The sequence below is a fragment of the Sceloporus occidentalis genome, unplaced genomic scaffold (assembly GCF_023333645.1).
Source record: "Sceloporus occidentalis isolate IW3139 unplaced genomic scaffold, rSceOcc1.0.p SCAF_190, whole genome shotgun sequence".
NCBI lineage: Eukaryota > Metazoa > Chordata > Lepidosauria > Squamata > Phrynosomatidae > Sceloporus > Sceloporus occidentalis.
The window spans coordinates 559,299-580,179 of record NW_028317170.1 but is presented as its reverse complement, the minus strand read 5'-3'; the positions used below and the strand labels follow the sequence as shown (position 1 = coordinate 580,179).

The 20,881-nt window shown below is 44.7% G+C and overlaps 1 protein-coding gene across 1 annotated transcript; it reads left to right on the top strand.

Annotated features, from left to right (window-relative positions):
- Window positions 1-840: 840 nt before the first annotated feature.
- LOC149278395 (nexilin-like) lies at window positions 841-20,554 on the top strand. Its single transcript, XM_089502011.1, has 14 exons — window positions 841-910; window positions 6,487-6,570; window positions 8,374-8,455; window positions 8,571-8,719; window positions 9,389-9,430; window positions 11,110-11,307; window positions 11,663-11,842; window positions 11,954-12,142; window positions 12,649-12,840; window positions 15,279-15,476; window positions 16,408-16,629; window positions 16,904-17,089; window positions 20,095-20,452; window positions 20,541-20,554. The coding sequence occupies exons 2-14, from the start codon at window positions 6,544-6,546 to the stop codon at window positions 20,552-20,554; spliced, it is 2,037 nt and encodes a 678-aa protein (XP_089358137.1). The 5' UTR covers window positions 841-910; window positions 6,487-6,543.
- Window positions 20,555-20,881: the final 327 nt, after the last annotated feature.

Here is a 20,881-nt window from a genome sequence, read left to right as displayed (position 1 = left end):
GTATATTTTGTGAATTTTTTTTTATAAATTATATGAGTTGCCAAATGCTACAAAGTCTATATATCTTGGATATGATTTTGAAAATGAGGAAACAGTATAATATTTAATAAAATCTAATATATTTAATAAAATAGTTTATATGCTGAAATGCTGGGTAATGCCTGAAGATATTGGGGTGCAGATACCGGGTGCTGCTGTTAGGGTGCAGAGGTTGCATGCTTGCATTTTTCATTATGCTCCCATTGGGGGTTACTGAATGATGCAGTTTGGGGGTCCCGTGCAGGCAGACTGAGCCCCCCACCTCCCCCACTTATTGCCCATGAATGAGTTGCCTTCGCAAGCAGGGCTAGCAGTGGAGCAGTTGGGGCCATGTGTGCCGGGAACAGCTGAGGGCTGCTTTTGGATCGTCTGGAATGCAGGAGGTGACCTGAGAACAGGACTTTTATGGAAAGTCAGAGCCTGAGAGTGAGTAACGGCAGCCAGACAGCTTCCAGCCTGCGAGGGGAGCAGAGACCAGGAGCGGCACAGAGGGGAGCAGAGACCAGGAGCGGCACAGAGGGGAGCAGAGACCAGGAGCGGCACAGAGGGGAGCAGAGACCAGGAGCGGCACAGAGGGGAGCAGAGACCAGGAGCGGCACAGAGGGGAGCGGCACAGAGGGGAGCAGAGACCGGGCACATACAATCACCCTGGGACAGCAGAGCACACTGTAGGGCAGAAGAGACATCAGTGACAATAAGACAGCGGGCGAGCTCGGGTGCTGGGTGTAAGAGAGGGCAGCAGGGACAGCTCAGTGTGTCCAAAGGGGATCAGCCAGGGGTATTTGGGGCAGCAGACGTTGTAACAGCACATTCTGGGATTACACTCCTTCCAGACCTGCTGAGGACACCCACCTGACACACCTGTATCCAGGTAAGTTTAACCTGCGTGTAGCTGTTGGTCTTTGGGCTTTTCTGGGATCCGTCCTGCGTGTTCTGCGCAGAAGAGACAACCACAGATGGGTCACTGAGCCCAGATACCTTCGTGGATAGTAAGCCAGTGTGGCAAAGAAAGAGTTAAGGGATTATCCAAAATTTACGAATTTCTAATAGAAATATCAGCAGATTTCAGGGAAGGTTAGGGGCTTTGGAGATTCCCCCTGGAGCCCCCAAACCCTTACAGTCATAAAATACATCGCCAAATAGTCTGAAATAGTTAAATGTCATTGTTAAGCTTCAGGTATGTGTTAACTGTTTCAATGCCAGAGAGAATTGCACACGCCAAAGGTTCAGTATCAAGACTATTTAGAATTATTGCTATTTTTCTTCTACAAGGAGGGGTCAATAAGCAAGGGCAGGGTGTTGGGGGGGGGGTCGCATGTCATCTGTCCTCAGAGGTGACAGCAGCTGGTCCTGTCAAATCACCTCCTGCTGTGATTAACCGTCTCACGCCCAGCACAGCGGGGCATTGGGAGAATCTACATCTAATTGGGCAATCTCCCCGATTCTATCTCCGCGGATAGTTTTTAGAAGGCAGAGAAAAGCTTTCTTACTGGGCATTGGTGTCAGAAGTGGGATCAGCGATCAGAACATTGACATTTTATGAATCATACAGCTACGTTTCTTTTGGAATCTTATGCTGAATGGACACAGCGATTTAATACTAAATTGTTTTAATGTTTGTAAAAGTCATCAGTAATTAATGATAATTAATGATAACGTGAGGGGGAATAATACGGGCCGAATCCGGATTTTCTGTCTCTTAGGGCAGCGTTTTGATATAAACCCCTTAATATCCGATTATCCCGACTCCGATTTACGTGTTTTTGTGGTTCTGCTCCTCGTCTGTCCTCATCCTGCCGGCTCTCGCCGGGTCGTCTTTGTGATAAGCGAGGTATCAGCAGACGAGCCTCTCGGCCCTCGTGGCTATTTTCGGACGTCGCTGATGAATCTCTTGCCTGCTGACAGCTTCTGTTTTTTTTCTTTCTTCTAGAAGTTTCTAAACATTTCGCCGTTCTTTAAACCATCAGTTTATTCACTAATTCAGAGCGATACGAGTGAGCGAGCGGAAACACAGATTAAATCTTCAAATATTAGAGAAAAAGCCGCAGGGATTTTTTTAAAATCCCAGGATGAGAGTTTTGAATATTTCATGATTTTATTTGGCGACTCTCAGATTTACCTCTTTGTGCCAAATATAGAGTTTTTTTCTTTTAAATGACCGCGACGTGGCTGGAGTTTGGCTTCTGTTTTGTTTTTCCTGGCTTTGCGATTTTATGAAGTTTAGAAAGTAAAGAGTTTTTTTTTCCTTGTTAATAAATCATCAGCACGGCCGAGAAGAAATCTGCGGATAATCAGTATTTATAATTCTGGAAGCAAATTTCCATAAATCTTCAATTTATGGTTCAATGCGCTAAAGAAACCCACGTGACGCTTCTTACAGATTACAATCAGCAATATATAAGATATAAGACTGACCGACAGATAGATAATAGATAGACAGACAGATAGGTGATAGTTATTCCTCCCCAATAAGTTATCTCTCCCGTTTTTAAAGTTGCTGATTGGTTCAGGCAGCCTTAGTAACGGTTGAAAAGGGGGAAGGGAGAGAAGTTCAGGACAGGGGTATTTATCAGATAATGCTGGCTCTGCCACGGGCTGCCCCCGGTCTCAGCTTCTCTGTGGTCTCTTTAGTAACCGCCCCCCCCCCTTTATTTTTTAGGGGTTCTCATTCTTTTTGTTGTAGATATTTTGAAACGGTCAGATTGTTATGTTATATACTGCATGTTATGCCCTGTCTACCCATTGTACGGCGCTACGGAACATGATGGAGCTACATCGGACTAGAAATAATAATAAACCTGTTACCGCTTTGAACTGAATTCTCAAACACCGTAAAATTGAGGATTCGTGGAAAAAAATGTAAATGTACGTTTTAGAAATTCTGTACAATGCAAAAGGTCCCTTATACTCAATATTTATACTTTTTTTTTTTTTTACATATTTTGCTAGAAATCTGGTATATTTATTTTAGAAAACATGGAATTAAAAACATTTCTTGTGGATCGAGGAGGTTAGCGGCCAGGATTTTTTGGGACGGAAGCCAATAAATTGAGAATTTTAGCCGCTGGAGATAAGACTGGAATGTAGAATTTGTTTCCCGTCACAGGCAGATAACACGACTCCGTAGCGCCTCCCGGTGAGAGCGTCGCTCTCTGGGGCAGCACCGGCACGCGGACGTACGGATCAAATATAGAAAACGTCATCATGTGACATTGTTTCCCAAACCGATAGAACTTAACATATTAGTCAATGAATCGTTTATCTGAAGCGGGATGCGGGAACCGTTCCCCATGTTAGTCGCCTCCTCGGGACTCTTTCCAGAATGTCAATCTCTTTATGGCGACGGAGTGTCCAGCACTGTCCCCACTACTCTAGATGAGGTCTGACCATAGATCTGTAAAGTGGCAGAACCACCTGTCTTTCTGCCACTATTGCCCCTCGCTATACACCCAGAACCCTGCTTGTTTTTTTCCGCCCCTTTCTTACTTTGCTTGCTTACCTTTTGCCCCCCCCAAGCAGATAAGAAGTGGGCTTCTATAAAAAGATTGTCGTATTTTATTTTAATGAATATCAAGTTGGACAAAACGCTACAAAATACACCAAGACTCTGATGTCGTTTTATAAAGTAAACCGCCCGTCAGCCCTCGCCGATTATTATTCTATTAAATCCAGTTATTAAGATTTATATTTCCGGCTCCGACATCCACAGCAGCTGAATTTTATGCAAATCCCCCCGTTTCCCATGATCCCTCAGTGAAGGCGGCATCGGAATCCTCCCGTCAGTCCGGGCAGGAAGTTGTAAGCCGCTTCCTGTTCTCTCCCATCAGCCCGAGCAGGAAGTTGGAAGCCGCTTCCTGTTCTCTCCCCGCGTTGTTTTAGCAGATGGCGCATGAGCCTCTAGCGGTAGAGATTGTTTCCGGCCGCGCAGGTCGCTCCGTAACGCTATTATCACAGATATCTCAGGGCGACGGGCGATTTATACCCCGTGACGGGGCAGCGAGATGGCGGCTCCCGCGTACAGCATGAAAGGAAATAACAGATTTTTTGTTAATACTTAAAGTTCTGGGTAAAGGAGAAGAAAGGGAATCTGCGGGGTGTAAATCTAACGCTGTTAGCCGGTTTCGCTGGGAGCAGAAAAGGTTTCCTCTTAAACCAAAGTGGATGAGAGACAGAAAGTTCTGTGAAGTTGGGGAGAGTTTTATGAGTTGGGGTTAAAGTTTTCTCTCGTTTCTTTGTTGCAGAAATATGTGATATTTAAGCCTGATTTGGGTTTGTTAATTGTTGGCACAGAATTCACAGTAGGAGATAAACCGCTCCGTGTTGTTGGCAGCGTCAGCCGTTTCCACTGCTCGGTGAATGCTGTCTGGTCGGCGTTTCCGTCGGCTGGCGTACGGCAGACCGAGGATTCGCTCCGACGCGTCCGCCCCCCCCGACGCGTTCTGCACCCCGACACGTCCGCACCAGGGGTAATCCAGTGGCTATTACGGCTTTCTATAAGGAGGCAAATTATAGGCCGCTTAGTAATACAGAGAGATTTCCCTCGTAGGACTGTAATAGACGAGTTTATTAGTATCATTTTGGAACATGCGCAGCGTATTTGGGCACGAATTCCGAAACAGATTCTTTTTTCTAATTGTCTTTAAAACACGTTTGCAGCTTTCTGGGGGTAAATCAGATTATTTATGCTGAATTTATTGCCAAAAACCCAGTATATTAGGTACCTTTTTGTACCCGATCTTTAAGGACAACAACTCATTCGATGTCTTTATATTCGGATATCAACAAAATTACCAATCCGGAGCGGATTTAATCAGCTGCCCGACATAAGAACTGATTTATTGAACAAGAGTCCGGCCCAAACATTTTTCAGATTTTCTCCGTTTCTAATAATCTGGATTTCATGGAAAATTCCATTACTTCGCTCCTTTCCACAGATGAGAACTGATCTCTTCTACTCGTCTTTCATTTTGGGTTCTGTAGAAATTCCTTTAGAAGACGTTTTCTATTTTCCATGAAAGTGCCCCAAATAATTTCGGGGCAGATATATTTTACAATTGCTTTACGTCCAGCGTTCTCGTCGCTGTCACCGTTAATCCGAACTCGTCTTCTTCCAAGAACAGCTAATCGTCTCCTTAAAAGATTGCACAACGGAAGCGACTTCCAGCGAAAGCAACAATAATACCGCAGCGTCTCGCATCCAGCTGCACTCCTTATAATATATCGCAGTCTCGCATCCAGCCGCACTCCTTATAATATATTGCAGCGTCTCATATCCAGCCGCACTCCTTATAATATATCGCAGCGTCTCGCATCCAGCCGCACTCCTTATAATATATCGCAGCGTCTCGCATCCAGCCGCACTCCTTATAATATATCGCAGCGTCTCGCCTCCAGCCGCACTCCTTATAATATATCGCAGCGTCTCATATCCAGCCGCACTCCTTATAATATATCGCAGCGTCTCGCATCCAGCCGCACTCCTTTTAATATATCGCAGCGTCTCGCATCCAGCCGCACTCCTAATATATCGCAGCGTCTCGCATCCAGCCGCACTCCTTTTAATATATCGCAGCGTCTCATATCCAGCCGCACTCCTTATAATATATCGCAGCGTCTCGCATCCAGCCGCACTCCTAATATATCGCAGCGTCTCGCATCCAGCTGCACTCCTTATAATATATCGCAGCGTCTCGCATCCAGCTGCACTCCTTATAATATATCGCAGCGTCTCATATCCAGCCGCACTCCTTATAATATATCGCAGCGTCTCGCATCCAGCCGCACTCCTTTTAATATATCGCGTCTCGCATCCAGCCGCACTCCTTATAATATATCGCAGCGTCTCATATCCAGCCGCACGCCTTATAATATATCGCAGTGTCTCGCATCCAGCCGCACTCCTTATAATATATCGCAGCGTCTCATATCCAGCCGCACGCCTTATAATATATCGCAGTGTCTCGCATCCAGCCGCACTCCTTATAATATATCGCAGCGTCTCGCGTCCGTTAGGTGCCAAAATTCAAATTTTCCTTTAAATTTGCTCTTCACTTTTTCTGTTTGCGACTCTTCCTTTTTGTGTCACTTTTTTCAGAGGCAGATAAAAATACTTAATAAATATATTTGAATAAAATTTTAAGTAAATGAAACTTCTTTTTCTTCAATAGATTTTGGAATTTGTAGTTTCATTGAAATAACAAAACGTTCTGTAAGTTTTAGTTAAATTTCTATGTAAATGGTTGGATTTCCCTTTTTCTGTTTGTTGCCCTAAGAGCTTGCCGTTAAATCCCTTTCCGATGGTTTCTTTGGGTGAAGCAAACACAGACCTAATGATCTTCTCTGTCGCGGGATTGAAATGTATAACGGCTTCGGGAAGATTCCGGAAAAGATTATCGGCACATAAACAACGTCGGGAATCATATAACCGTCTTATCTCTGTTTCTTTAGGGTGAATATTGAAGATATCTGACCTTTGGGGCAAAAGAAAGGGAAGGGTTAACAATCATGACTGATGTGGCCCAAAAGGCAGAGGTAGGTGGTGATTCGGTTTCTTGTAACACCCAAGTTCTTTAACATTCATTCCTTACCAGTAAAGAAAAAAGAGAAGCTGCAGCTCCAGAGCTGAAGCGCACCAACCCCTCTGTGTCCTATTTTTACACCACTTTTGGCTGTTTGAAGTGTGGGGGGTATCTTTACACCCCGGGGACTCTCATGCGAATCACCACCGGAGCTAACTGGCCATTAGTAAAGCGCATGCGCAGGACGAGCTTCCTGATAAGTCCTGCGCTGCTTGTTGGTGGTCCTTTCCTGTAACTCCCCGGGGTGTCTCTGTAAAGCTCGCCGTGATGGGAAAGACTAAAGACGACGACTGGCGGCCCGGCACACGGCTCCCCGGACAAGCATTTAATAGAAATATTTAAATACTTTGATGTTCAGCAGAAGTTCGGTTAATTTTTCTTTTCTTTTCCAACTTTATTTTTCACCATTTCTTACTTTTTCACATCAAAAATCCTGCTCCCGCTGGAGTCTGCAGTCCGCGGGGTTCCCCTCACTCACAAACCCACCGCATTTATCAGAAAAAACACGTTAAAAAATCTACATTAATAAAATATGCAGACCGGCCGCTGTATTTACAGGAGCAGAGATTCTTGTTCTGATCCGTTACGTACCGGCGGCAGAATTTAAACTCCGGACCGGGTACCAGCTTCGGGTTTTTCAGTTATTATCCTACAAAGTTTGACTTTTTTCTTAACCCCCCCCCCCGATCACCATAAAGAAAGTTATGGCCACAAGACTGTAAGAAACTGCAGTTAGAGACCCATTTGCTAAACGGTGCGTCTTCCCAGATCCGGGGTGTTTTGGGACATATTGAAAATCCCTTTTTTTTTTTTTAACCAAAACCAGCGACCCCAGTGACTGGCCGAGCTCCAGGGAGCAGCAGGGTTGCAGTTTCATGTCTGTTCTCTAATTCTCTTCTCTCGTGTTACTCTCCTGCCTTTCCTGTTTTTCTCATCTGAAAAGATTCTGCTTTCTACGTCTAAACCTGTCCAAAAAACCTACGTCCCGAAACTCGCCAAAGGGGACGTAAAGAATAAGTTTGAGGCCATGCAGAGAGCCAGGGAGGAGCGGAGCCAACGGAGGTCGACGGACGAAAAGCAGCGGCGGAAGGAGCAGTACACCAGGGAGCGGATCTGGAACAAGCGCAAGCAGGAGGTCAATCCGCCGGTTACTATGTTACAAGCGCGGAACCCGTTCTCATTCTTACCCCAACGCAGCCGTCAGACAGAACCAACCCGAAACGCGGGGATCCTTTATGACATGTTTTGTGACCTTCCTCTGTATTAATTATACTATTTGTTACCAAATCGGGGGCATTGGGCGATACGAATTAAACCCCGATTGTAGGTTGCACCCCCACTTTAGGGGAAAACGTGCTGCTTATTATCGGCCAATATGGTATTCTAAAGATCCGCAAGATTATTCCTCCCCAATAAATTCCCTCTCCCCTACTGTTAAGTTGCTGATTGGTTCCGGCAGCCTTGGTATGGGTGGGAAAGGGGAGAAAGAAGGGGATTTCGGGACTGGGAACTGATTAGGTAAAGCTGGCTCTGCCACGGGCTGCCTCTCCTCTCATCTTACTTTTAATCTAAATAGCTCCAATTACACTTAAAACCCCCAAAAGCCCAAACTAGAAGTAGTTTAATAAATGAACTGAGTTAGATTGAAAGCCCCCCATAATTCTGCCCCAGAGGCATGAACGTGGCACGGCTTCCCCGTGAGATAACGCGCCACGCCACACGGATGAATAAAACGTCTCCCTCTTTTATTCCGCAGCTGAAAGAACTTCTGGCGTCCGACGAGGAGGAGGAGAATAAAACGAAGCAGGTGGATAAGGGCTACGTCCCCAAACTGACAGGTAGTTCAGAAATACAGTGTTTAAAAAGTGCTAATATCTCACATACAGAAAACCCGCTTATTTCCCCCGAAACGTAAAAAGCTCCGTCTGACTCTCTGATTGATTTCTGGGCCAGGAACCGTTAAAGGGAAATTCGCGGAAATGGAAAAATTAAGGCATGAAGAAGAGAAAAAGAGAATGGAGGAGGAAAGGAAGAGGAGGATGGAGCAAGACCTAAAGGAGAAGAAAAAGATCCAGCGGGAGCTGGCCAAGAAAGCAGAGGAGGTAAGGAAACATTTGTCAGAACCCCCTGCGCAAGGTATTTAATGCAAGAGGCTTATTCCACCCCTGGGGATCAGTGCCAGCCAGACCAATGGGTAGGGCCCTGAGCTACAGGGGCCCCATGCTGAGCCGCTCATATACATTGGGCTTCTCTGGGATTCTAAAGAGATGAAAGAACCTTGTCTGGGTACCAAGACCTGATCCTTCGCCCCGGTAATTCCGGTTACCCCAATCCGATACGAAGCAAATAACAAAACTATGTACAGAAACGTAAAAGGAAATAAACTCAACGATGCCGAGGGATACAATGTAAAGAGAAAGTTATCGGGCAGGTTGGACCGCTGGTTGATGTATTGCTGTAATCATATGCGCCCCATACACCGATCACTACTATTCACTACCATTCTCACAACCCCCAACTCCTCGCAGAATGCTGACCATGCGCAGCCCGCTTACACGCGATGGGAATCAGTAAATCCAGAAGCGTTCCGCTCCGGCCGTTGCTTTGTCTCTGGTGATTCTCTGGCTGGTGTGTAGATCCGCGTCTGAACCCTCGCCGTTCATCGTTATTATTCTCGCTGGGCTCAGATAGAAGCGTTTCCTGAACAGTCCGCGTGCGGAATCCTAAGGCCAACAGCCCTTACTTAACAATGTGAAATTCTCATTTGATAGATTGATGTCAGTAACTGTTCTGGAAGTGACTCGGACATGGAGGTAAACGCACAAAATACAACTGTCTTTCCTCTTTTTCTGGTTCTTTCCTATAATCTTTAATTTCCACTAACCCAAATCTTGCTCCTAAAGACAATTAGCGGCAGCGGATCGGGGCAGATAAGCAATAAAGTACCAATTCTGGGGTAAGATACGGGCATGCGCGGTGGATAAATCTTATATAAGTCTTATTCCTGGAATTTGGGTCCAGATGTTGAATGCACGGGCCGGCTCCAGTGCGCCCCCTAGTGATGTCATACTCCCAGCAGCTGATGAAATATTCCTACATTAACCTCATACTGGACTCCAATGTATTTCACTGCATGCAAATAGGTGTGGCCATTATTTTGTTAACTGGAGTTAGAAAGTGAGACTTCTGCCCGATTTGACGCCTCCGCAGCTCTGTCCGCTAATAACAGGAAGCATACTCAAGTACACTTCCTGCGCTAGTTTAATAACATTCACATTATAATCAATGACAGCCGGGGGTTTAGAGTCAAATGAGATATAAATTACATTTTCTAACTCCAATAACCAAATAATGTCTTCAGCAATTTGCATTGGAGTTCCGAGATGTATCGGTTTGTCTTCGTCAATTCTAGTCTTGTCGGACCCCTTCAATATATGTATTGTATGAAGCGCCATGTAAATGGTTGGTGCTATATAAATAAAATATAATACTAATAATAAAAAAATAAAAAATATATATTAAAAGATAATAATAATAATATATAATAATAATAATAATAAAAGATAATAATAATAACATATAATAATAATAATAAAAGATAATAATAATAACATATAATAATAATAATAATAATAATAAAAGATAATAATAATAACATATAATAATAATAATAATAAAAGATAATAATAATAACATATAATAATAATAATAATAAAAGATAATAATAATAACATATAATAATAATAATAAAAGATAATAATAATAATAATAAATGATAATAATATGCATAAAATATAATGTCCCTTGAATCATACCAGAGCAAGTCAGCCTAGAGCCTCTGACTCGGGGGAGTGTGAGCGCCCGTCCGGCTGTTATTACTAAACCCGTCTGGCACTCAATAGGAGAAATGTTTTCCGTTTTCATAAACTAAAGTTTTATTAAAGGAGAATTAAAGGAGATTTGACTCCAGAGCCCAAGTACTTGAGCGGAGTTTTAGGCATTGAATCCACTGGGTGTCAGACGGTTGATCCGGTAGCGCCCCCTCCGGTGACACCCGGCAGTGTAGTCACTTCCATACTTCCCATGAGCGATGGAGACGTGACAATCCCACTAATGGACCACCTCAAGGTGTTTGGGCCGATCTCATCAGCACGTTCTCTTCCATAACGTGACGGCTACTATGTTACTTATTAAATCAGCCATGAAATCGATGTCGTTCCTCATAAAAGATATTCTTTAGCAAAGACTTGGCAGAACGTCGCGAAGACCCCCGTGTAGCATCAGACGCCGCGGCTTCCATGACTCAAGGACTCTGCATGGAAAATGAATTCTGTTTTTTCACGTTTTTGGGTTTTTTTTACTGTAAACCGACTCTCTCTGCGGATTTCTTCCTATTTTTTTTTTGCCTCTGTATAAGAATTAACATCTGGTTTCCTTTTCAGCCTCGTTGGAGGTTCTCAATTAATCAGGGGCAGTTTTTCTTTTCGAACAGGAAGGAGAGGAAGAGGCGGTCGTCACGGTGACTCCGGTAAAATCAGGCAGGTCGCCGGGGAAAATAAGTGTAAACTTTGAAGATCTAGAAAGAGAAAGGGAAGAAGAAGAGAGGAAAAGACGCGAAGAAGAAAAAAAGAGGCGATACGACGATCATAGGCGGTCGTTCAGGGAGGCAAAGCGGCGTTCCTCTGCGACGGTAATGGCGGCACCTTATTCGGCTCCCTCTATCTGCTGCATGTTGGATAGCGACGCCATCTCCGTTGGGGCAGTAAACGCGCGCAGTCGGTTACTGGTGTCACGGTGATGCCACGGCCCCGGATCACGTAACAGATTAAGGATTTACTGAAGGTTTTTATGTTTTTTTCAACAAGAATGATCTTTTTTGGCATTTGCCATAAATCTACAAAATTGAAAGGATTAAAAGCGTCGTTTTCACGACAGGGTTATTGCCGAGGGCAGCGACGGAGGCGCAAAGGTGTCACAAATGCTCCGTGAACAGTGGAAGAAATAGGAAAATGTATTTTTTATATATATATTGTTCTTATTTTCAGGATGAAACGGAGACTCAGGACAAGAAAACCAAAGAGAATCTCACGCCCGGGAAACTGAAGCTGACGTTTGAAGAGTTAGAGAGGCAGAGACAGGAGGAGAGGAGAAAGCAGGCGGAGGAGGAGGCGCGCGTTCGCCTGGAGGAGGAGAGGCGCGCGTTCGAAGAAGCAAGACAACATCTGGTAAAAAGAAGCGCCTTTAATGGCCCCCCCCATTTAATAACGCGTTGTTCCGTCCTTTTACATGCTACACACATATATACAGTATATACATCTAATGTATTTTATTAAAAGGTAAATGAGGAGGAGGGCGACACCACGATGGACACACACAAGGAGGAACTGCGGCCGGGGAAACTGAAGCTGAGCTTCGAGGAAATTGAAAGACAGAGGAAAGAAGAGGAAAGGAGGGCAGCCGAGGAGGAAGCGAGGCGCAGGATAGAGGAGGAGAAGAGAGCATTTGCCGAAGCGAGAAAGAACATGGTAACGTCCGGATTCCGAATGTTACGATTGCAAGGAGCCCCCCCCCCCCCGATCTCACGCAAAGCATAAGGATACCGGGACAGACATAAATACTTGGGGGGCCGGGGGGGTCTGTCAGTCGTGGGGGGGATCTATCTGTGTTCAGGTTTCTTTTCTGTAACGAGGCGTTAGGATGAAACCTTTATCCAGAAGATGCAACATTCCCCCACAAAGTTTACATTGTAACCTGAAGCAATCGAAGTTTCCTCGGGCAGCAGCTTTGGCACCGGAGGTTTCGTGAAAAGTAGATAAGACATTCGGGAATACTCTAGATTGTAAGCTTTCTGGCCGAGACCCCTTTAGTTAATGTTTTAGTTTGTCTTAAGTCTGTTAGTGCGCAGAACGAAAGGCTTCCTGTACAGCTCGGGTGATTAATGCGTCTTATTCCATCGCTGTCCTTTATCAGCGGACGCGCCGTTTAGACGGTCAGGCCTCTAACGTGACAACGCCTGGCTGCTGCTTTTCAGGCTCACGAGGAGGAAGACGAAGACGGTTTAGCAGAAGCCGTGAAGGAGTTTAACCCGACTGGAAAACTTAAAATGAGTTTCGAGGACCTGGAGAAGCAGAGGCGCGAGGCAGAGCACCGGAGGGCCGAGGACGAGGCCAGGAGGCGGCTGGAAGAGGAACGGCGGCAGTTTGCAGAGGCCAGAAAACACATGGTAGGAACCGACGCTGAGCGCAGGGGCTTCACTGGTGGCGGGAGGCGGGGGTATAATATAAAAAGTATATAAATAGCTTTATGGGGTATGCAAAAAAATACATTTCCGCTCGGCCATCAACCAGCCTGGGCCTTTCTCAGGGAGACGCGGACAGCTGCCTATCGGCGGCCGCTCCTGGGAAATTATTTCGGGAATTTGCTGCTAGACATCAGGAATAAAAGTTTAGTGAAACAAAATAGAAGAGGAAGCAAATTTTGCTGAGCCCAACACCACGAGTCTCTTTATTAGACGGTCTGGCCGCTGGGTTTATATCATGTGATTGTGAGAACAAGAGGTTATGATCTAAAACTAGAGGATCGGAGGCTTATGTAAGGAACATTTACTTCACGTAGAGGGTTGTAGATTAGTGGAGCAGCCTCCCAGCAGAAGTGGTAGAGGGTAATACAGTGAGGGGATTAAACATGCATGGGATAGACATACGGCTCCTGAATCTAAGACTGATTAAGGTTTGAGTCTTTACAGCAGGAGGGCCAGACGGGGGCCGATCTGCCGGCGGGTTCTATGTTCCTATTGCACGTTTTGATGGTTATTTTGCTTTGTTTTACCTCGTCTTACGTTATCCGTTAACAATAAAATATAATACGGCTGATTCCGTATCTCACGGGGCTCCAAAGAACATCGAGAATTTGGTTACTTTGCATCCCAAAAGCTTGGTGCGTCCAGCGGGCCCCGCGGAGCATGCGCGTGATTATTCGACGTTTCATGTCTTGTTTTATCGAGCAATGTTCCAATTTCCTGATTATCTTTAAGAATGCGGATGAGGCGAGCGCTCGGCTGGGCGCGGAGGGTCCGGACGCTTACGAAGTAAGATTTCTCTAAGCAGCCGCGCAGGCGCTCTCACGTCTTCCATAACCGAGTGGAATCGACACAATCTTCTGTCCTCATCATCACTTTCATTAACTGTTTGCGCTTAAAACCAACAAATGTAATGAATTAACGGACCCCCCCCCCAAAAAAATACAACCAATTACAATTTCACATTGGGGGGGAAAACTAATTTATTTAATTTAAAAAAGGAATTATTTTTTATAAAGACTTTTTGGTTTGAAGGTTATTTTGTAGCGCGACGGCGCGTTGTAAGCACGAAAAAAAAGGATTTTCATTTATTTAATCAAAGAGCAAAAAACACTCAGATAATAAAAAAAATATTAAGGTCCTTATTTGATTTTTCTTGTAATTCTTGAATTTTAGTTAAATGAACGCAGCGCTGCAGACCTCTCGAGTTGCTCGCTAATCCGTTCAGATGCCCAGTTTTGTTGTTGTCTTTTTTTGGACAAATTATTAAAGTATTATTTTTCCATGTTTGCCTCGCCCTATGAAATGTAGAAATATTAATAAAACCGAGTGTTTTAAGCAAAAAAAAAAAAAAAAAAATCTATATTGTTTCCTTTTAGAACACAAAGTGTATGTAAAAAAATAATAGTTTCTGTAATGAGAATGACGGAACGTTTCGCTGCATGCTCTAAACATCTCGATGCACGGCCAGGAACATTCACTAACCTCGCACGGGATGTGTGTTTGTTGCACGTTTCACGATTATTAGCATTACTTTGGGTGCGTTTCTTTGGGATACAGTTTAATGGGAAACCGTGGAAACCGTTACAAATGTATTTTGTTGTGAAATTTAAAAATATCGTGTAACGTGGAAGCGACGCACTCAGAATTCACCAAACAGATTCAAATTCCCTAAAATATCTTACATTCTGTGGTTTAATGCGTGACCCAGTATATACGACTGACAGTTTTTCAACAAATTACCATAAAAAAGTATATTTCTGTAGCCCTTAAGGCTAAAAATTGACAAACTGCCAAGTGTAAGTAAAAAGCGTATTTATGAAATAGCCCAATAAGCGCGATATAAAGCAATAAATATTAATAATATAAATAATAGATAATATACACTTCACTGCCCCCTGCTGGCCGGGAATATTACTGCAGCATTAAGTGAAAGAGAATTATGGATCATTCAGAAGCCGAACTGCCGCGTGACACAAAAGCCGGCACAGATGGGCTGCTGTAGAGCGGATGGTGTAATTAGGTCTAGGTCAAGGGTGGCAGCAGCCCCTCGGCCGCGTAACAGGGAAAGATCCGGCTCCCGGCAGCACCACCGCTCAACCGACCTGTTAGAAAGGCGATCACAGACCTCCCCAAACCGGCCCTACAGAGGACGGTGCCGAGCTGGTACAGCCTCCATAGTTTACTTCCACCCAGCGCCGCATGTCCCTAAAAAAGGCTATGATGTCATATTCTAACACCCAGCGGGTCAAACGCCAGATCCGTGGATGCATTAAAGGCAGCGATTAATATTCTGTATTATGGAAGAGGCGTAAGCGATCATTTTAAAAGATTTTTAATGTTTCTCCTTCTGTCCCCGCCAGCAGCCCGATGACCAAAGTCTTCCGCTCTCGAAAGCCGCATCGCAGGAATCTCTGACTCCGGGCAAACTGGAAATCAACTTCGAGGAGAAGCTTAAGCAGAAAATCGAGGAAGAGAAAAGAATAAAAGAAGAAGAAAGAAAACAAAAACTGGAAATGGAGAAACAAGAATTTGCTCAGCTGCGGCAAGAAATGGGGGAGGTAAAGCGCCTCACATACATGTCTACAAACACGCGACTGACACGCCACACGCTTCTCGCCCCATCCACCCCAGGGACTAATTCAACGTACCGGCTCTTAAAGGGGAACCGTTTTCTACTAATCAGATTAACAAAGTTTTCATATTTTCTTTTTTACCCCAGCTGCAGTTTTTTTGCCCCATAATATAAAGTTTTCAGGCAGCTGCATATCAGCCGTTTGTATGATTCTCGCTCTGTTATCTGACCCCCGATCTACTAAACACCCCGACTCCTTATTATGCTGCCTGTGGGGGAACAATAGAATGCCTCAGTCTTAATCACCCAGTAAGACAGCAAGGCTAATGAAAGTCTATGGAGGAGCGGACTTCATTAGCATCGCCATAAAGCATCAGCGCAGTGTGGGGTTTGAGCGGGGAAAGTCACCCAAAATATCACATGACTGACAGCACCGGCGGCTCCAGGTCTGCAGATAAAGGGAGTTTATTGGGAGAAAACCATGTCGGTCTCGTCTTAGATTCAGAAGCCATATGCGTATCCCGCGCATTTTTAAATTCCCTCACTGTATTACCCTCTACCACTTCTGCTAGGCGGTTGTTCCTCTTATCTACTACCCTCTCAGTAAAGCATTACATCTAAGCCTCCAATCCTATAGTTGTAGATCATAACCGCTTGTTCTTACAATCACACAGTATTGTGGCCTTCTAATAGAGTTGCGCGGTGTTGGGGTGCCGCTATGCTCGTCGTTCTGCCAGACTTAATTTACACAAGACGAGCCTTACTGTAATTACAGCACAATTAACCCTTCACGCGGGCAACGAATAACTATATGCGAGCCTGCCATGCGACGGGTACCAGGCCGGTGCGCGGACTACGGAGCGCGGACCCTCTCAGGAACCCGGTCTGGTTCACAATCATTATTTTTTTCATTTCAGGAAGAAATAAACGAAAGTAATGAAGTCAGAAGCACGGAATACGAAGAGCTGATCAAGCTGAAAAGGACCGGATCCATTCAAGCTAAAAACCTAAAGAGCAAGTTTGAGAAGATCGGGAAATTGTCTGAAGACGAGATTCAGAAGAAGATAGAGGAGGAGAGATGCAGGAGGAAGGCGCTGGACGAGGAGCTGAGGGAGCGCGAGGCCGAACATTTCCACGAGGTCAGGGTTTAGGGCTCTTTCAGGGGTTTTACTTTATAGATATTTTTAAGTTCCTCGCTGCAAAGGCCCGTCTAGTCGTCCGTTTCTCCTGCTGTAAGACGAGACCAACGACTGATTAAGGTTTGGTCTCGTCTTAGATTGAGGAGCTGTATGTCTATCCCATGCATGTTTTAAGCCCCTACCACTCCTGCTGGGAAACTATTCCACTTATCCACCACCCTCTCAGTAAAGTACAACTTCCTTCCATCCCACCTGACCCGCCGTGTAATTGCAGGAAGACGACGTGGACGTCAGGCCCGCGGTGAAAAGCCAGGCTCCCTTCTCACATAAAGTGAACATGAAGGCGCGCTTCGAGCAGATGGCGAAGGCGCGGGAGGAGGAGGAGCAGCGCAGGATCGAGGAGCAAAAACTGCAGAGGATGCAATTTGAGCAGCAAGAGATAGACGCGGCGTTACAGAAGGTACCGGGGGGCCGATTAAAAGAGATCCGCACAATGGGGGGTTCTGGGCAAAGCGGAGAAAGCAGCAAGAATATTTAATTGGTTACTATGGTGACTGCACCACAACTGCTCTTTATTACATAACCCTTCGAAGCTTGTTCTCATGCAACAGGCATACAGCCAAATAAAACACAAACGCCAAATATGTTAACCCCTTCAGTACCGGGACGTACCAGGTACGTCTCCTCCAAAAAAACGCCCCCACATCACCACAATCGCGGTGATCGTGGGGGCGCTGCTGCTGCTGTCTGCCCAGGAGTCCTGGGGACCTGATCCAACACCCCCCTGCTGCCTGATCGCTCCATGAGAGCGTCAGTGCAGCGTTAACCCCTTCAATGCCGCGATTGCGGCATTGAAGGGGTTAATTCCCGTTTTTTAGGGGGTTCTGCTGCTGGTGGTGCAGGCAGACCAGCAACAGCAAAAACGAGCCCCCAGAAGTCCTCTGATCAGAGAGACTCCTCCCCTACAATCTCCAGTCTATTGGAGATTGTGTCCCAGCTGCCAGAGGCAGCTTCAGGGACAGGGTTCTTTGGTCTCCACATGAGTGTGGAGACCAGACCCCCCCTACCCCCCTCTTCCTCAATTGACCCCTTCAATGCTGCGATTGTGTATGACCCCCATCGCAGCATTGCAGGGGTTAATATTAGTCCCCACAAGCTTGTGGGGACTAAATATCAATCAATGCTGTGCTTCAATGGAGCATCAGCATTGAAAGAGTTAAAAAAAATAATGTAAAAAATAATAATAATAATTAAAAAATAAATAAATTAAAAAAAATTAATAAAATAATAATTAAAAAAAAATAACAGCACTGACCTGAAAGTCCAGGGTGCTTCCAGGTCAAATGCTGGGCTGGGCTGATCAGATCGCTCCTGGCCAATAGGAGTGATCGGATCATTATGGCAGCCCACGGATGACCCTGCTCTACAAAGAGAGAGGGGTCATCTAGGGTAATTATGAAAAAACACAAATTATTAATAAATGAAAAAATCATAATTATTACCTGATCACTGGTCGGTGACATTTTAAGTCGCTGATTATTGATCGGTCTCCCTGATTGATGTCAGCGGCCTAAACCTGTCACTTACAAGTAATCTGATGAAAAAAAATATTTAAAAAAATGTAAATGCGCATGTTCCAGTTTTGCCCTCATAGCTTCCTCAAAAAATACATGAACCATGCATGTGAGGCCTTGTTGGAACCGGGGGGTGTTGGTGAACAAAATGTGGTGTTTTTTTTCCAGTGTTACACATATGCTGTGCAAGAAATAAATTGCAACATTGAAATGTATGCGTTAAAAACGCAATAAAATAATTTCCCTGTGAAGTTTGGCAGACATCAGTGAAGAAATGGCTGGCTGAAAACTGTCAAAACTACCTTGACTCGTCTACTGTTCATAAATATATACTTTTATGGGGTAATTTACAGTGGGGGGGGCTTCCAAAATGTCCCAAATGGGATATGGGCCCAGGAAACCAATTTCTGAAAACTTGCGCATGTTCCAGTTATGGCCTCATGGCTTCCTCAAAAAATGCATGAACCATGCATGTGAGGCCTTGTTGGAACCGGGGGGTGTTGGTGAACAAAATGTGGTGCTTTCTTCCACTGTTGCACATATGCTGTGCAAGAAATAAATTTTAACATTGAAATGTATTTGTTAAAAACGCAATAAAATAAATTTTCCGTGAACTTTGGCAGACATCAGTGAAGAAAAGGCTAGCTGAAAACTGTCAAAACTACCCTAGTTGAACACCTTGACTTGTCTACTGTTCATAAATATATACTTTTATGGGGTAATTTACAGCAGGGGGCTTCCAAAATGTCCCAAATGGGATATGGGCCCAGGAAACCAATTTCTGAAAATTCCAAATGTGAAAACGAAAATGCGCATGTTCCAGTTTTGCCCTCATAGATTCCTCAAAAAATGCATGAACCATGCATGTGAGGCCTTGTTGGAACCGGGGGATGTTGGTGAACACAATTTGGTGTTTTGTTCTGCAGTTGCACATATTCTATACAAAATATAATATAAAATCTAAAGCAACATTGCAACATATGCAAAAAACCCCCCAAAAATATAAAAATACCTCAAAATTTGGCAGCAATTGGCGATAAAATCCCTGTTTGAAAAGTGTCAAAATGACCCTAGTTGTACACCTTGACTTATCTACTGTTCATAAACATATAATTTTGGGGGGGTAATCAGTATCTGTGACAACTATTGCAGTTATTAGACTACCATGCCAAATTTGAAAAAAATTACATTTCAAAAACGTGATGCATGCCTTGCAATATTTGCCCTATACTGGTCAAAATAGATAAAAAACCTGGCCATGTTGGGTGGTTTCCAAATCAGGACAAGTTAATGAATATATTTGGGATAATTTTTTCCCATTGGTTTAATGTGTGTACAATTTGTATGTATACAAAACTGTAAAAAAATGCGTTTTTTTTCATTTTTCCCCCAAACAAAACAATGTACTACCCAGCTTACTATGGTTTCAAATGAAAGCCCTACTTGTGCTGAAAAAAACAATATATGATTTGTGTGGGTGCACCAATTGATAAGAGAGAAATTACAGCTGAAGAAAGACATGGCAAAAACACAAAAACGGCTCCGGTCCTTTAGCGACACGTTAGTATCAAAATCCCGGTCCTGAAGGGGTTAATATACAATTAGATTGCAGAAAAATAAATCCAATAAAAAAAAATAAAAAATTGTCCAATTTAATCTGCCAAATTTTCTAGCTCATATAGAAACACCAAACCTGTTTGCCTCTTGCCAGGAGCCGTATGCCTATCCCCTCACTGTATCAGACTCTACCACTTCTGCTGGTAAACTGCTCCCCTTATCTACCACCCTCAAAGTAACACTTCCTTACTTAAGCCTTTCCCTTCCTAGTATTTAACCCTCCATCCCAGACACATCTTCTGACGAACTGAACCAATATAAAACTGTTTTACAGAATAAAGACGACGACGACGAGGAAGAGGAAGCCAGCGTTAACGGCTCGCAGTACGAGGAGGAAGACCCGGCCCGCTCCGGAGCTCCCTGGTTTAAGAAGCCCTTAAAAAATATGTCCGTCATCGACGGGGAGCCGGTGCGATTCACGGTTAAAATCACAGGAGAGCCCAAACCCGCCGTCACATGGTGGTTCGAAGGAGAAATGCTGCAGGACTGCGAGGATTATCAGTACATTGAAAGAGGGGAGACCTTTTGCCTTTTCCTCCCCGAGACATTCCCAGAGGACGACGGGGAATACATGTGCAAAGCGGTGAACAGCAGGGGCACGGCCGCCAGCAGCTGCATCCTCAGCGTGGAGTGTAAGGGTTAATTCTGTTCAGACGCACACATGTCTCTAACACGCCAGCCTCCGTCTCTTACGCTTCTCTCTCTCTCTTTTTGCTCCAGCCGACGACTATTAACCTCCTGCTTCTCCGGAGAGCCCTTTCTCCCACTTCATGCTGCCTTCCTTTCTTTGCCGCGTAACGCTGGCATCTCCGCGCACCGGGCGACCCGCCGGGTGAGTTTGTAGGAGCCGGGTAACTACGAACGCACAGAAAACCGTACCAGCCCCGGAGGACAGAGGCCGGCGTTCTCTTTGCTTCCCTATCAGCGCGAAAACTGTGTGTTTGGAGTTTTATTTTAATGTCTTGTTAGAGCAAATGTTTCACGTAATGCATTTTACAATAAAAAGGTGATGAGTTTCTAAATTTTGTGAATATACTGAATCTCGGGGGGGGGGGGGCGAT